The sequence below is a fragment of the Thamnophis elegans genome, chromosome 3, assembly GCF_009769535.1.
Source record: "Thamnophis elegans isolate rThaEle1 chromosome 3, rThaEle1.pri, whole genome shotgun sequence".
Classification (NCBI taxonomy): Eukaryota; Metazoa; Chordata; class Lepidosauria; order Squamata; family Colubridae; genus Thamnophis; species Thamnophis elegans.
The window spans coordinates 69,222,036-69,240,480 of NC_045543.1; the positions used below are offsets into that span (position 1 = coordinate 69,222,036).

An 18,445-nucleotide genomic window follows, 5' to 3' on the forward strand; every position below is an offset into this window, starting at 1 on the left:
GGGTTCTCCCAAACCTGGCCAAACCCATAGCAGCCCACCCCTGCTCCAAGGTCCCTTCCAACTCCATCATTCTATTATTTAAGAAAGCATATTTGAAAGAAGGGGTGATATATTCTCCTTTGGTGATATATCTTTCTATCTAGTTAGAAAGGTAGGGCATAAGAACTTCTTTGCTCTTCTTCTGTACTTGTGGATTTTCTACAGCTATCTGACTGAATACTATGAAAATTAAATCTGGAAATGACAGGTTTTTGATCTGATTCAGTATGACTTACAATGTTTTTCTTTGTACAGAGCTTTATTTCTCTGACTTCCTCCAAGCCGCATCGTTCAAAACAGCATTAATACTTTTGGCAATCCTTTGTCATGCATACAAGAACGTTTCTTTGAAAGGTTTATATATATATATTTAAAGTCACAACCCCTGGTATGCCCAAATATGGGAGGAAGGTCACACTTCCATTCTCTGTCCTTCGGCTCGTCACAAGAGACCATCCAGACAGAAACCCAATATTTTTTACTGTTGCCTTTTTGTTACATTTGTTATATTTGTGCTGCTAAATAAATAAAGGGAGACTAGTATAGATCTATTTCAAGCTATTTAGCTCTCATCAGCTAGCCATACCCTTGCTGGGAATCGAACCTGTGCTCTATTGCCTCTTAGGCAGATGTGTTAACCATTGAGCTACAGAGCTCGACTCCTTATCAGCCAGGCCAGGGTGAAAGGTATATATTTAAAGTCACAACACAATATATATATTAGGATTCTGAAATGGAGTGAGTATAAAGACTGTTGTTGGCTGACCTGCTGTCTTGGAAAAACTGTGAATTGATATAAGCTTTGCTGTGAAATATTTAGTTCCAATGCTAATTTATATAATTTACTAAGTTTGAATAAACATTTTTATAGATAATTCATTAGCAGAGGATTCATATTATCAGTGTAGAATTTACATGCATAAATCACTAATTTTTCCAGAAGTTTGAACTTTTTATTTACTCTATGCATTTCAATAAATTGTATAGGATTAATTTAAAATAAACTATATTTGCCTTGTAAATATTTCTATTATGTTTAATTTGTGGTAAAGGATTGCTGTAGAAAGAATAGGTTTAAGATTAAAATATAAAAAGGATTTTATAAAACACAAAAGATTAAAGAAAAGATTGATTTCATCTTGCAGTAAAACAAATAAAAAGCAACACCCGTATGCTATAAATTAAATTTAAACACTCGTATGCTATAAATCAAAGTTAAAATTTTAGTTGTAGCATTTGGAGATGTCTTTAACCACATGTTTCTAACCATAATTGTTTGTATTTGGGTGTCCGTCATAGGCAGTAATTCTAAAATACTGATTGTTTTTAATTGTGTTTTATAGGGAAGGGCTATAAATAACTAAATAAAATATTGGATATATGTATTTCTAAGGATGTCTATTTTCATATTAACAATACGCCTATTGAAATGAAGACATTTCCCAGAAAATGTGTAGATATCTGCCAAAATAAAAATGCAATCAAAGACTTTATTAGAAATCCTGTTATTTATTATTTGAAATTGATTCCAAATTTTAAAATATATAATTTTTCAGTGTTGTATTTACTCTATGTATTTTAATGTAGATTAAACCGAGACATGGGTTGTACGGGATTAATTTAAAATAAACTATATTTGCATTTTAAATGTTTCTATTATGTTTAATTTGTGGTAGAGGATTGCTGTAGGAAAGAATAAGTATAAGATTAAAATGCAAAGGATTTCATAACGCACAAAGGATTAAAGAAAAGATTGATTTCCTTGTGCAGTAAAACATATAAAAAGTAACACTCGTATGCTATAAATCAAATCTAAGTACAATAAAACTTCAGTTTAAGTGTAATGGTGTTTTATTTTAATATCAAAATGTTGAATTGCCCAAACACCAAACTTGCAGACAGGATCGGCTTTTAATTAGATTTTCAGTGCGTATGCTTAAAATTACGGTAGTAATAATCATATAATAATTATAATTAATTGCTGTTCTGTTTTATTTATTGCCTTCTGGATTAAACTTCACACTCATGAAGAAAATGTGCTCAGGCTGGATTTAAGAGAGGAAATCCAGACTTTAAAAAAAAACTTTCCAAGTTGGAGTTCTTATGCTACATTGTGGGCTTGTTCATGGCTTGTAAAGAATCCAAGAGAATTTGTAATGGGCTGTGAACAATGGATTGCAGTAGGGGGAAAAACAACAAACGGAGATGCAAGGAAAATTGCCTAATTAGACCCAGCACTACTTCTGGAAATATTAAAAAAGGATCAGAGGAGATCTACAGCAAGAGAGGAGTGAAAGAGTGCCTCTTTGCCGAATACAGCAGGACATTATTTTTCAAAAGGGAATTGAAATTAGACTTAGACTTTTAGGCATGAGCAAACATCTGAATGATATTATACCTTTAGTCTTTAAATAAGTGATTCTCTAAATATCTTTGCACTGTTTTGCGATTTGCTTTTTTTCCCCTAATGTGCCATTTTTACCCTGTTCATTATTCCACCTAATTTATTTTTGGACCATTAGTTTCAGTTGCACAACATAAAAAACAACTGAGTAGATAAATTTATGATTTTGTTAAAGAGCAGAGGTGGGGAATGATGACCCCTTTATGACTTATGGATTTCAACTCCCAGAATTCACGAGCCAACATATCTGGCTCAGAAATTCTGGGAGTTGAAGTTCACATGTCATAAAAGGGCCATCGTTTTGCACTTGTGCTATATGAAATCTATGAATTGAATGTGGACAAACTGGTATTCCAAGGTTGGAGTACAAGTCCCATAATTCTTCACATCAAGGGCCATTTTGTAAGCCTGATTTTGGTCATCCAAAACATCAGAAGGGCACCAGATTACTTATCCTTTTTGTAACCTAAACGTTTGAAGCTACAGCAGTCTGTTTATTTTTTAACATGTGTTATTTCATTTTAAGTTAAAGGATTCTTGGAGTGGCTGGAAATATCAGTTAAGATCTATAACAGTAAATACAGGAAATAGAAAGCAATAATAAAAATAATAGGTAAGGAACAGGTTTACCAACAGAAGAGATAAGCACATTTTTAATACATTGCCAATTACTTAATATCTTGGGGAAAGAATTTCGAAAATATAGCTCTGCTCTTTATTGCCAATAGCAAGAGAACTAAAATAATGGATGCAGAGTAAGCATAAGACCAAAATAAGTAAGCATCTTTACAACAATGCAGTGCTTATAGTATTAAAAGAAACACAATCTGTTATAGTGAAAGGGGGTAATGTTGTTTCATGTTTCCTTAACTGAAAAGGGTTTATGATAAAAGTTGGAGCATATATCTTGTGTATGCTTCATAATAGTGGTTTATATGGCTCTAATATATATTTACAAAGAGGATGTGTAGAGGATAGGAATTGTGTTTAGTCATAGAAGGAATTGGCATAGAATGTGTGAGTGTTTGAGATTCTTCTTGTATGAGATGCAGTGTATTTGGTTCTCTGTAGACAAAAAGTTAGCTGCTTTTTATCTAGCTTCTTTCCCCAGAATAATAGTTCTCCTCAGTTCTGCAACAGAGATTTCATAAGGAAGGTGTTAGTTCTCAAGAATTTTGCAAGTCAGGTAACCCTGTTCAGGCATTCTGTAGATACTCTGTACTCAAAATCATATACTGTAAGCGCTGCTGATGTTGTCTCATATTCACTCTTCATGTGAAAGAATGACTGATTCTGTCTAGAAAACAGAATGACATTTCTGTTTTTTGAAGGATTTGTCTATAATTTAGAACTTTAAAATATCAGTGAACTAAATCTACTGAAGAACCCTCACAGGAATATAAGCTTCTATATTGAAAGAAGTTTTCTTCAAAGTGGGGACACTTAAGAAGACGGAAGATGGCAGAACTTGGTTAGTTTCCTTTGGTTTCCTTGGTTAGTTTCCTGTTCCTTCTCCCAGGTATAGATTACAGAAAAACAGATTGTCAAATATATTTATTGTGGATTGGATATTGGAGAGCAATACACTTCCAACAAAAGCAAATAAAAAAACCCAATCTGAATATACTGCTCATTATGGCAAAATCAGCACCTGATACATGCAGGGACAATGCAGGTGTTCACAGAAGATATTAGAAGCTGAACTAATCTTCCATATTACTAGACAATTTGAATTTATATGAATTTTAGCAAATACATGATCTACAATTAGTAAAAGAAAAAAAAATGGCTGTATTTTATAATCTTAGTTGTGGCATTTGGAGATGCCTTTTAACCACATGTTTTAACCATAGCTGTTTGTGTTTGGGTATCCATCATAGGCAGTAATTCCAAAATACTGATTGTTTTTAATTGTGTTGTATGGTGGAATTATGCCGATCACTGCTCTGTGTTCATATGGATAGGGAGGCCTGTAAATAAATAAAATCTTTGATATATGTATTTCTAAGGATGTCTATTTTCAAATTGTCAGTATGCTTATTGAGATGAAGATGTTTCCCAGAAAATGGGTTTAGATTTCAGCCAAAATAAAAATACAATTGAAGAATTTATTAGAAACTCTATTATGGTTTAAAATTGATTCCAAATCAAAAAATTAGTTTTTCAGTGTTATATTTTCTTTACTTTCCTTCCTTCAAATCCAGGGGGATATATTGGCTCTTAAATGCAGTTATTTTGGAAACATGCAGGGGAACTGAAGTATCATCAGCTACTGTTCCTACTTCAACCAAGTGTTGTAAAACTATTCTGTCAATTGATCTCAGTAGTTGAACTTACATATTTCCCACGGTCCCTGGTGGCTCCTTTTAAAAGCACAAAAATTGTTATAAAAACTATAAACTAGATATTAATATATTTTGAATTGATAATGTGTCCGTCTCATAGATGGGTACAAATGAAAACACAAGTAGAATATATGTCTTTCAAATGGATGTTGAATTCTACAGTATGGATCTGATGCTTCTATACATACCAAAAGAATAAACTCAGATTGATGCTAATTATATAAAACATACACTGGGTTTTATAAGGCCTGCACAAGCATTAGTTTAAAACTTTCATATATATATATTTCACACACATATGTGTGTGTGTGTGTGTGTGTGTGTAGGTCTCTAGTTGTTCGGGTTTTCTCCCGCGTAGAATTGGAGATGTCTTGGCGACGTTTCGACGAAGTCTCGTTCGTCATCTTCAGGCTGCTTCAGGCTACTTCAGGCTTGGTTTCCAACTACTCCTGGAAACCAAGCCTGAAGTAGCCTGAAGCAGCCTGAAGATGACGAATGAGACTTCGTCGAAACGTCGCCAAGACATCTCCAATTCTACGCGGGAGAAAACCCGAACAACTAGAGACCTACATACTAACACCCGCGAAAACCTCAGAATATATATATAGAGAGAGAGACACACATGGAAAGCTGCTTAGGAAATATCTACAAATGTCTTTGCTTTTAGTATAATTTGCTAATGGAATTGGGTTTTTTTTCTGGTTTCCTTCAAGGAAAACTGTAAAACTTTCAATTGAACAGTTCCTGAAATTATTTGTCATGTCATCAAATCTGTCACAATTTATTCTGCTTCATCTGCCTTAGGTTGTATTATTGTTTGCCAGATGCTCATTTTCCTACTTTTAATAACCCAAGAAACCAAGTGACAATGTTATTCTTTGAAAGAATGTAACCCTTAAATGTGGTCCGAACATGTATGTTCCCTGTTGTGTAAGTTCCCTTCATTTTATCGGGTACAACTTTTAGAAAGTTCTGTGACACACAAAGAAGAACTTTAAGGTACCAAAGTTCATAAATAATGGAAGCAAAATAAAATAATAATAATAAAAAACCCTCACAACATCAGACAGACGCAAAAGCCGGGACCGGTTCTGATGACAGTCTGTCAGTGCCTTAGAGCCTCTGTCTTTGCTACAGCTCACTGAATGTTTTATTTTTGTTATAATTACAGTATCTTGCCTGCACTTTGTCCCTCTGATCCTTTGTTAAAGCCCAGATCACTCTGTTCAGACTGTGCTTGTAGGTGTGATTTATTGAGTGACAAGTAGCTGTAGGGTAGAATACACGCCTCTGTACCTGAGTAAAGCATTAGACATCACAGAACTGGGGGGGGGAGATGAGGAGGAAAAGCAAAGAGCAGTAACACAGCAGCTCCTGGATACAGATCAGACAAGAGGTTTTGCCACAAATCACCTAGAAACATGTCAGACGCTGCATGTTTGTTGTTTTACACTGAGGGCACAGCCGTAGTCCAAAAGTATTGATTCTTTTCTTTGTACAGAGACAGAAGCTGTCAGCTCTTGCAGGCCGACCTTGGTAGAGCTCAGACATCTATTCCCCACCCTGCCTGGTAGATGAACCCCACAGGAAAAGTCTAGAGAAGAGAGGCAATGTCCGTTTCACACAAGCAGAAATAGGCCCCAGCCTCTTACCTCCTCCAAAGGGGAGCAGCTGAACACCGGATGGAGTGACACGGAATGCAATCTCTCCTCTGCTCTACCGTGCCTCTAACATTCTGGAGAAATTTAGAAAACATAGTGGCTCAAGATTCCTTTCACAAGGCAGCTCTCCCTCCTTTTGAGCGATTGGCAAGGCAAAATAAAACCCAGGCCCATGCATGCTAATTGGAGTCAGGAATACAATAGGATTGTAATTATTTGTGGTGCTCTTAATAAAAAGCACACATAAAAATGCAACCACATTTCTGGAAATGTTTGTGTTCAAGGCTTGAACTTTGTGTTGCCTTTTAATAGCATGCAGTGGCGCATATGGGGTAGATCATAACGTCTTTGGCAAATTTCATTTTCATGGTCTTTTAAAAAAACTTATAAATTAACAATGAAAAGTTTAAATAAACAAAAGTTAATAGTCTGTTTCAATTTGTTCGAAATATAAGGAAATATTTGCCTGGAAAAGTTATGCTTTTGAAGCTATGCTTCAAAATTGTATCAAAATTGCCTTGCTTTTTGACAAATTCCTTAATAATGTTTTTTTGTGTGACACACTTTATCTGATATAGAGCCCACTGACTTGATTCTATCAATATGTTATATCCATAATTACTGATTTTTATAGAGCTGGTTTTGAAATGTGATAATTACTTATTAAGTAATTCTAGGGACATATTTAGAAAGAGTATTTAGAATGGCAAAAATTCTTTGTTGCCATTTCACTGTGTCTTTCTAATTTTAAATGACCACTTAAATGGTTTTATATGAATTATTATTCAGTAATTTATTTCCTTTTTTTCAAACAAAAAGGACCTGCTTTTCAAACACTTGATACTAGTTACAGGAAATATTAACTATGATCAAAGTACAGTGGAATGGCTTTATCACTGTTACAAATGTTATCATGTTTCTGGTTCCTTATTATGAGTAATGGGAAAGCATATATTTATTTAGAAGAGTTATAGATTTAAGGAGAAAATAGATCAAATAGCAGCAGATAAACTTCATATCTGAAAATTTGTAAGACAAAAAGGATTTTACTGATATCTTAAACTGCATTTTAAAATGGTGTTTTACTAACTTTGGTAACATTGAAATGCATTGATTAAAACTGTATTATGATTTTCTGCTTAATAAAAACACAGTCGCCATCAGGATTATAAACCATTCATCATCCCATGTATTTTCAGAGCCATCCAGCAAGGGAAAGAAAAATATGGCATATGAGCTACTATAATAATGTATAGAGCTTTTGCCAGCAGAATGAAAATAGTATGTAGTTGTTGTTTTTTCCATAGGGGAGTGATTGTACAGACAAAGAAAAATGCTCCGTTCCTTCTTAATATTTTCATTCTATAGTGGGGGGAGGGTATTACTCTCAGTAGGGGAAAATAAAGTTAGCCAGACCAAGTGATGGCGTAATTCTGCCACTCTTGTGAAAACATATTGGAAAAGGCAAGAGTTTCAAATCCCAGTTCTCGTTCGTCAGTCAGTTGGTCTGTCTGTCTATCTCAGGGCTGTCAAACTCATGGTCCGCGGGCGAAATGCATCACATGCTGGTCACACCCACGCCCGGTTTAGCAAAGGGGGGGAAAGTCCCAATATGTCACGTGATGATGCCATGACAATGTGAGTTTGATACCCCTGGTCTATCTGGTCTCTTTCTCTCTCACACTTTTCTCTCTTCTTATCTTCCTTTAATACTTTTTTATATTAACATTTATATAACAGAAAAATAGGACCTTGGAAGTTTTCTAGTCCAACCCTTTGCTTAGCCAGGAAACCTTATACGATTTCAGACAAACGGTTGTCCAATCTCTTCTTAACAACTTCCAATGTTGGAAGTTGTTCCAACAACTTTTGGAGGCAAGTTGTTCCACTGATTAATTGTTCTGTAAGAAATTTCTCCTTAGTTCTAGGTTGCTTCTCTCTTTGATTAGGTATATAATTACTAATATTATATAACTAGTTTGTTATATAAATAACTCAGAGTGGTAGTGAACATACATAGTACTCTTTACTTATCCTATTTTTTCTATTTTGCCCCACAATAACAACCCTGTGAGATGGATCGGGCTGAGAAAGAGGACGTATCTAATATGGAACTAGAACTCAAAATCTCCTGGTTTCTTCATATTAACTACTGTGTCTCTTTCTAACTGATTATGAGTGTACCAACAGCCAAGCTGCTTTTAGGAAGATCTTTTTAAGAGCTATCACTCCTTCCAGTTGTATACCTTCATTTATAAGATGAGCATTGTCTTATAAATCTTATCTTTGCAATTTGGTTCTAAACTAAAAAACTATGTCCATAAAATCCAAGTCTTCCAAAAATTATTGACAGACTAAATAGTCCATCTAAACCTTTAGAAGTTTTTTGTATAAAATTGTATAAAATTATGAACAAGGAGCAAGGTAAGCAGCAGATTCTTCTAACTGGCCATACATCAAAAAACTTTATCACCCATATCCCAGAAGATCACATTATAAGAATAGGACTTTCCTACTCAATTTCAATAAATGAGCAAATTTTTATTTTAGAATATATTAAGACTAATATAATAATAGTTATTGGTTTACAAAAATAAATGTAAATTTACTGTACAGTTAAGAAAATAACAGTTTATGGACATAGACAAACAGTAAAAAATAAAAATACTTGCAAATATTAATTTGGATGTTGTCATGGAACATATCTGAACTTATACTTACTAGATCAAAAACATTATAATCTCAAACCCAGATCAAAGGCAGGGAAATAGCCCTTTGTTGTTAAGATATATAGAATGCCAAGCAAAGTCAAAAATCTAACAGTCTCAATCATAAAGAAAACAGTATTAGAATAAAATGATGCAGCAACAGGGCTTATCTTAAAGCAAGTACAGGGTTATATGAAACAAAGCAGTTTAGAAATTCTAATAAGCAGGCAAAGACAATTCTGATGTTTAGAAATTGGTGCCTGAGTTAGCCAATCCTAAAACAGCAGTGACTTGTCATTAATTCTGAAAAAAGAAAGCTGTTACTGAATTTGATCGTTCTGATTCCTAATGTGAACCCACAAATCATTTTGGGAGAGATAGTAGTATTGGCTCCTAATAGCTCTCATCATAGCAGCAGCTACTGGATGATCAAGACTCTTAAAATTCCTGCTATTTTTTTTAAGTCTTCTTAAAAAGAAGACAGATCATAATATAAGTTGCTCCACATCAAGAAGGAAGGTGGGATGCAGGCAATTCATGTAATTTCCATGTATATTTATATATCATCAGAAACACACTAGATTCTAATGCAGGGGTGTCAAACTCATGGCCCGCAGGCCAGATGTGTCATGTGCTGGCCACACCCACCCCGGTTTAGTGAAGGGGAAAAAAGTCCTGATATGTCACGTGACAACAACATGACGACATGAGTTTGACATCCCTATTCGTATGGATGGATGGATGGATGGATGGATGGATGGATGGATGGATAGATAAATAATTTACTATGAACCATGTTTTTAGTATAGATTACCTCCATTTCCTTAAACTGAAGTAGTAAAATTGGAAGCATGAAGAATGCCATTTCCCCATTAATAATATGCTATATATTGGTATATTGATGGTATATTTATGTTTGCATATTTCTCTGTTTTACTAATGTCACCTGCTTTTTGCCTTCTTAGCCTCTTTGATTTTTTTAGACAAAGTTATGAATCATAATTTAAAATGCAAGTTTTTTCATGCCTAAGGTTTATTATTAATAACAATCTAGTGGACTTTACATGAATAAAATCGATTGATGATTTATATTATGGCGTTGCAAACTTATACAGTATTATAAATATATCATCTTCTTTATCAATTCAATATGAAGAATATAATGAACAACCAAGCCTTATTCTTTATATAACTTGGAAAAGGTTTTTAGTTGACTGGTTCAGTACAATAAATTGTAAAATTTCTCAGGTTTGTGCCAGTTTTAGTAATAATGTTGAAAATGAAAGTCCATGAATCATATCTGAAAAAACTATAAAACTCAGGGAGTCTAAAATATGAATTTTTAAGTTTCAAAACTTAATAAATCTAATCTTATTTTGACTTTGGACATTAATTTTGCAAATTGTGCCATTTCCTAGAGCAAAATCCCAAGAAATGAAATCCATATAAAGCATGTTACTGTTTCTTTGTATGAGAAAGTATTTTAACGTTTATTGACAGAAAAAAAGGCAAAAGTAAAAAATAGGAGGCAAACTACAATTCGGAATGCATTTGCACCTATGAAAGTACAAGCCTGGATATGAATTGTATTTCAGTAATCGTTTGTCAACTAAAGCAATTGTTTTCTCCATTGTTCACTGCTAACTCTGTCCCAAGAATATCCATGTGCTTTCAGAATCCTTATATCCTTATATAAGTTGGCAGGGAGATGTTTCACAAGAGATACTACTTCTCTATAAAGATATGAAGTCTACAGTTTCCTAGTCTGCTTTTGGACATTGCCCAATGGAACAATTGTGTGAAAGACCCACTATTTTTAGAGTAGAATGGTTTACATAGAATTCACAAGCCTTATTCCATGGCAGCCTCCTTTCATCTAGACGCAGAACATTTTATATTTTTAAATTATTTAAACAAAGTGGCAGCGTTAACGTCCTGAGTTCCTGGTTAAAAATAAATGCAGGGCACATAACAGTTCGAAGATTGTGTGATTTCAAATGTCACAACATATTTCCTTCCTCTTTCCTTGCAGTATGGGAAGCATATACAGACAATTATACAGATCTGGACACAATTTACATACAATTAGAAAGAGCAAACAGTCCACTTACCAAAACAACTTTAGAGCTCTTCTTTAATCAAAAACTGTCTACTAGCATTTTTGCTTGCAAGAATAGTGTCAACGCTTCAGAGTTGAGTTCCAAGCTTGAAAATCTTGTCATTCCTAAATTACTAGGCAGTTTGCTGCTGATTTCGTTGTATTTAAGTACAATGACAATATACTTATTTATTTGTATTTACTTTGGATATTCTTGTACTGAGTGGTCAGTACAGAGAGAGTTATTTGGTGTGAAGTAGATGTCAAAATCAAATTCGTGTCTTCTTAAAACTTTGGACAAGTCCTACTCCATGATTTGCAAATGAATAAATAGTGCCTCCAGCAATGAATGTTGGGAACATGGTGTAGTGAGTTATTCAAAGGCAGAGCTACATACATGTAACACATAACTCCCCAATTGATTCTATATCTCTTGGGTACCGTGCAGTTCCTTTCCAAGTATTGAAATAAAATCCATCTGTTTGACTTGTCCCTTCTGAATGTGAAATGAACATCTTTTGCTTAATGTAGCAAAATATTTAAGCTTGTGACAGTTGTCCACGTCTTCTCCATATAAGAAAAATGTTGTGATTTCCCCCCAGGAATGAATTTATCTAGAGCTTGTCTTTTTATTTCTAGCCATGGTACTTTTATTAAGAAAAGCTAAAACAAAAAAAGTGTCACTAAAAAAAAATTCTAAGGATACTTCTCTAATTAAATTTACCTTCCAAGGTTCCCTGAAATATAAGGAGAACTGGTACTTTTCCTATCCGATCAAAAAAATTTCCTTTACTGTTCCATCTGTTCCATTTTTTTTAATGGGAGTTTTTTTTTTTCATATGAAAGTTCCTCACACAAGGTTATTAATCTGGATTGGGTACACTGAGATCTTAATGGCACAGTTTCCTTACATCTGAATATCCTTTTAAGTAACAAAAAAACCTATTCAGATAACAATAAACTGCTGCATTGTACAATACCCAGATAGCTTACTTTCCCTGGTTATTTCTGCCTTGTGTTGTGAAATCTGTTAGCATGCTCCAGGTTGCAGGTCAGTGCAACAGTGCAATTGCAGTGTGCTTTCAACTATGCTTCCCTTACCCACTGGAATCAATTCGCACTAATGTCCATATGGCCTTGATCCTGAACTATTCATAAAGGTGTGGATTAAGGTACCTTGTGACTCATCTTATTGGTTTATTTTTGATAGTATATCACTATTTAAAATCAGGGCTATATGATGACATAATAATTAAAAACATAAATTGATCCCAAAGAGAAAAATAAGGATGGCCATTATTACTTCACTGTTTCATCCAAAGTTTCCACAAAAAGGAATGGTCCACAGGTGCTTCTAGAATGCCATTACTCGGCTTCTAAACCTCGTCATTGGGGTATAGAATTCCATTTAATGGACCAGCTGTGGAGATGACTGGAGCATAGTATATATGATCTGCCTACCATTTGTATTACTTTTGAACACTTTTTAACCTTGGGCAAGGTTGGAGAATGTCTATAATGCTATAATTAAGCACCTAAACATTGGTCCTTGGTAATATTTGACCTACCGCAAAAATATTGTTTTTGAGCGGTTATTAAAAGACACTTTTAAAATAGTCAAGGCAAAGAAATTGAAACCCAAGAGTAAGATTTGTTCAGAAATTAAATTATTGCTTGGGACAAATGGAAAGAAACAGTGCCATTCTGATTTTTATTTCAGTTTGTCTAAGATTGTTTTTTTTTTTAATGATTTCTATCTTAGAGAGTGGAGAATCAGAATTTGCTACTACTGCTGTGCCTAAAAGCAACAAGCATGGTATGGACATCAAGTTAAGAAATTTTATAAAGAATAGCTCCTCTTCTCTTCTTCTCTCTTCTCCTCTCCTCTCCTCCCGCTCCCCTCCTCTCCTCTCTCCCTCCCTCCCCTCTTTGAAGATGTCAAAATGTCCCTTGCAGATGAACTATGTTGTGATCTTTTGAAGTTGTAATCCTTACTGTTAAGATAAAAATGTTTTAGCTAAAGTGGGGAATCTACCTACCCCTCCAGGAAATTAAATTTTAGGAATGCTTTATTAATTAGTTACATTATGACAACTCAACAGAAAACCATCACTTCATTACTTTACTGAGGAAATAATAAGAAGAAAATAATAATATTTATTTTTTTAAAAACAGTGATTTAGTTGGTTAAAATGGCACATTTTTACTAGTCAAAATAGCTGCTAATAACCATCTTGAACTGTTAGTAACAATGTTATTTGAACAAGTATGGAATCTAAAATATTTTAAATGTTATGTTCAAAGGGACATCTCATTTTAATCTGATAATAATTAATTAGATTTTATTTAATTAGACTTTAATGCATGAGAAGCATCAAGGCATACACTGCTTATTATTGTACAAAATCTTATTCACTCTAAAAGCCATTGCTGGATTAGGCTACGCACTAGCTTGTAGGCAGAATTGGTATGACTAGCACAGAACATACTCATACGAGTAGCTTGAGGCCCAGGTACCAAATGACATAATTCATCCTATCTGCTGAAGCTATTAATATTATCTGTTTACTAATTTCCATCCTTAAGGACATTTTCTATCCGTTTACGATTAACTACTTAGATTAGGTTTCTTTTTAAATTCTTTAAAAGAAAATATTTCTGTTTCTCACAACCTAGTTCTTCTAGAGACAAATCAAAGGAACACATCTAATCTGTAATTGCACATCTGACATCATTTTAAAGAGTCTGGAGTTGTATTCTAAATATTGTATATGGTTTGTTAATTTTGAATTCATTAGTGGGATAGAATTACATTTATATTTTATTCACTGAATTCTTGATAAACATCAGTGTCAGTTCTAAATTGTATGAGGAGGAAAATTCTTTTCTAAGGCTATATATCCAGGAGAAACAGGAGCTGCATAACTGCTCTAAAATCTGAAGCCTGTGGACAGCCAGAACTGCAATAACACTTTTTCAGAATAGGTGTATCCAGCTTCTGGAATGCCTTTTCTTCTTCATCTTGCTGTTGCTTTGCTGCCTCTCCTCAGTTTCACACAATGCATTGCCAGTGTCCTGATTTCCTGCTTGAAAATATCATAGGCCCGATCCTGAAAAACCTCTCTTTTGTTGACTAAAATACATGATTGGCAGTACAGGTGATATAGGAAGATTATCAATAGGACTTGTTCTTATTTCTGGTTATAAATATGAGTTGATCCTAAAACATCATTTATGATAAATTTCCCAACAACAAGAACAATTAATCAATGGAAAGACTTGCCTTCAGAAGTTGTGGGTGCTACAACAACTTCTTAAGAAGAGATTGGACAGCCATTAGTCCGGAATGGTATGGGGTCTCTTGCCGGAGCAGGGGATTGGACTAAAAGACCTTCAAGATTCTTTGCAACTCTGTTAGTCTGTATTCAGATATGATATTAGGTTTACAATTTACATTGGGAACCTGGATGTCCATTAAGACATACCATCTGTAGTACATCAAAAGGCTTTATTGCAAAGGATTTATTAGGGACCCAGCAATTCATGTTCCTTCTGTAGTTAGTAACAATCACTCCAGGAAAAGGGACAATCGTACAAAATAAAATAAGCTGTGGTTTGAAAGTTTGAAAGAGACAATAAATTTGTTAATTGCTTTTAGTTTGTAAATTTCTCCAATTCTATTGTTTTCCTTTTTTTCAATGATTAAAATCTCTTTCCGCTAGATATGGCTCTAAAATAGTGCTTTCTCAACCTGTCATTATATAGTTTAGCACAGTTATTCTTCAGTGTAAGGGGGATGGTTAGAGAAATTGGAGGGAAAAGTGCCTTAGAGCTTTGTTTGAATCATGATCATACCCTTTGTCTTGCACCGATGATCTTGAAGTTAGCTTTTTAATAATCTTTTCTTGGGGCTGAGCTACAAATATTCTCCTTTATCTGTACATATTTGAAAGATTAAAGGCTTCCCCTTTTGTCTTCTCTACCAGGCCCATTTAGAAGCCAAATAGGATTGCATTCCACCACCTTTATAACAGAGATAGGTTGCTGCCGGTTTGGCCCGGATCGGGTGAACCAGTAGAAGCAGTGACGGGAGGCTCCACCCACCCACTTGGATACTTCTGCGCATGCACGCCCAAACCTGTAGTAAAAAAAATAGCAACCCATCATTGCTTTGTAGCCATCTGTTTCTATATGAACTTAATTTAATATTATTGTTACTTTGTCCTATCAGATTCAACATATTTTGCTTCATACAAAATCCTTAGCCCATTTAAACAAACCCTACTTTTTGCCAGCAATTTCCTGGTGCAAGACCTCATCAGGGACCATACAGAGAATGTGGATGGGGATTATGTATTCCTATAATGCATTTTTTAAAAAACTCAGATCAATTGTCCTGCCAGGAGCCCCAGTAAAGAAGATTAAGTAGGATTTGGGAATCTGGGCCATGAATATCTGGGAAGGATTGTGACTCATGAACTTAAAGTTTACTTTATGATCTCTTCTTACAGACATTACCACATTCTTTCTTTCCACTTAATCATTATCTAATGTCCCTTGCATCTGTGCTCTGGTTTAGAGCCAGATATTCCATCCCTTTCATCTGGGAGAGCCACTGTGGTGTAGTGGTTAAAGAGTTGGACCCGCAGTAGGAGACCCAGGTCTAGTGTACACACAAATTCCCTTGTAATTTTGGGCTAGACATTTTCTCTCAGTCCAAACTGCCTCCTGGGATTGTTGTGAGAAATAGTGGGAGCAAGGAGCACAATATGTGTGCATGTTGAGCTCTTGAAGGGAAGGACGAGTTAGCTCTAATATATAAACTAAAACAAACTCTCCCCATCCTGCACGCACAGTACATGATGTCCCTCTTCATGTATGTCTAGAATGTATCTTTAGAGCCATTTAGTTATCAAGTACATGCTTCTTGAAGAACAACAGTGGTTTTAGCACTTAATAAAATAGAAGCAGATTTACCAGGTTGTTAACCAGTACATCAAAAGCAGAAGTCATTAGCATTTTTGCAGCAAGAGAGGATTAGTACTACCTCATGTGTTTTGTTAACAGCTGAAGAATTTGAGAATTAGAACAAAGAAACTCTGGAGAATTAAGCTCTGCTGTGTGGAATAAAGTTTGGCATAATTATTCCAATTTGCACCAATATAAGAGATTTCCCATTTCAGGGCCGTTGGCAGGTTACTTTAGTGTAGCTAAAGTGGAACTTTTATTAAAAAACATTGAGGCAAGGCCGAAAAAGATTTGGATATAGAATAATAGGTTTTAAGTACTGTAGCTCCGCTATCTGCATGACATGGATCCAGGACCTAAGGATCTAATTTCTGCATAAGAATTTATCTCTTTAACAAGATGAGTTTCTTTCTGAGCATTGGTTCTTCCTTATAGAAACTATGGTTATACATTTTTAAAGGTAATTGCCATTTTCTATGGTGATCTAGCACTGGAAGGTCAACTTCCTAAAACTGCCCTTGACCACTTTGAGAGCAGTCTTCAAAATGTAGGAACACACAAGCAAAAGATAAATTTAATTTATTTTACATGGAAAAGTAATTAAAATAAAACCACTTAAATGCTAATCCAATTAACACCTGATGTATTTCATAATCTCCAGCTTCTCTGATATTAAAAAAAAAATCAATTTGATTACAACTTTTAGAAGCCTTCTGGAGCTGCATTCTCAAGACTTGGGCTCAGGTTTGCCACCCATGATTGAGCAGAAAAAGAAATATGTGTCAAGAATTATGTAGTGATATAAGACCTTATGGTGATGAAGTATAAAACATGGGGGGAAATACTTTTTTATTCTCAGCACTTTTATCTGTAAAGTAGGATAAACCATCTCTCTCTATATGCTAAATTATCAGAACTGTTTAATGTATACTCTGATTTTTTTGATTTAGAGAAAAATCAAAATATATTCATACTGCTACATAGCTTTGGAGCTGATAATTTAATGGTATGACCTGCCCTCTCTCGCTCTAAGTAAAGGGCATAATAATGGGACTCTCACAATGGTGGGTTCCTACTGGTTCTGACCAGTTTGGCCGAACCGATAGTGGCTTGGCGGCCTGGGTCGCGGGAACCGGCAGCGGCCCAGGCCTGCCACACCCCCGAACCAGTTCTCCTGGCAACACTATAGGCGGTGCCATATTGTTTTTGGTTTCTGCACACGCAGAAAACAATTTTTATTGTACTGCGTATGCGCGTGTGTGCTGCTCATATATCTGAAGTACTGTAACCAAACTTAAATAAATATCAGGCTGCATGCTGTAGATTGTAAGGATAACAATAGGATAGGATAGCAATAGCACTTAGACCTATATACTACTTCACAGTGTTTTACAGCCCTCTCTAAGCAATTTACAGAGTTAGCATATTGCCCCCAACAACCGGGATCCTCATTTTACCAACCGTGTGTGTGTGTGTGTGTGTGTGTGTGTGTGTGTGTGTGTGTGTAAGCTGAGTGAACTTTGAGCTGGTGAGACTTGGACTGCCAAATTGCAGTCAGTGAGCAGTACTGCATTCTAACCATTGAGCCACCCGCTGCTCGTATATTAACACTGTGATCAAACTTAAATCTTTTTCTCTCTCTTTCTGGTTTGTTTGCTTTGTATATTATTCTTTTATATTATTTTTAAGAGTTTAATACCACCCACCCACTCATAGGTACTTTTCTGTCATATTTGCAAGGTAACAAATAGTCTTAATGCCTAACAAATTGAAAAACAAGATCCTCCCTCATACCATTGATCCCGATATCTATCCTCTGAGATAGGATACCCTAATTATAAGGGGATGCCTAGAATATCTCAATCCTAATCTGACTCTTTAATTACTGTCTACAAATAATTACTGGTTTTGCTGCCTACACGTTTTTTTGAAGCTCTAGCACACTGCTTCCCAAACCTGCATAAATTATGCAAAATGTTTTCCTTTGAGTAATGACACACAAACCTATTACCCAATAACAACAGGGACATTTAAATGTATTTAAAGATATTTTTTTTAACCAGCATTGGACAAAAAGAACTTTCTGATAAGCAGTTTTGAGTAAGGAAGGAAAAAGTTTGGAAAGTACTACTGCACTAACAGAAGCACTTCTTGATTGTTAGAGAGCTCACCTTCCCAAGCAACTTTATTTCTTATCTCCATATGATGTATGAATCCCTTCT

At 34.9% G+C, this 18,445-nt stretch overlaps 1 protein-coding gene across 1 annotated transcript in view; it reads left to right on the forward strand.

The window, feature by feature from the left end:
* Nucleotides 1–18,445, forward strand: part of BNC2 (basonuclin 2) — a 285,256-nt gene that overhangs the window by 75,831 nt on the left and 190,980 nt on the right. Inside the window, 1 exon segment of the mRNA XM_032213999.1 lies at nt 13,757–13,768. Within this exon segment, the coding sequence (XP_032069890.1) occupies nt 13,757–13,768 (12 nt within the window).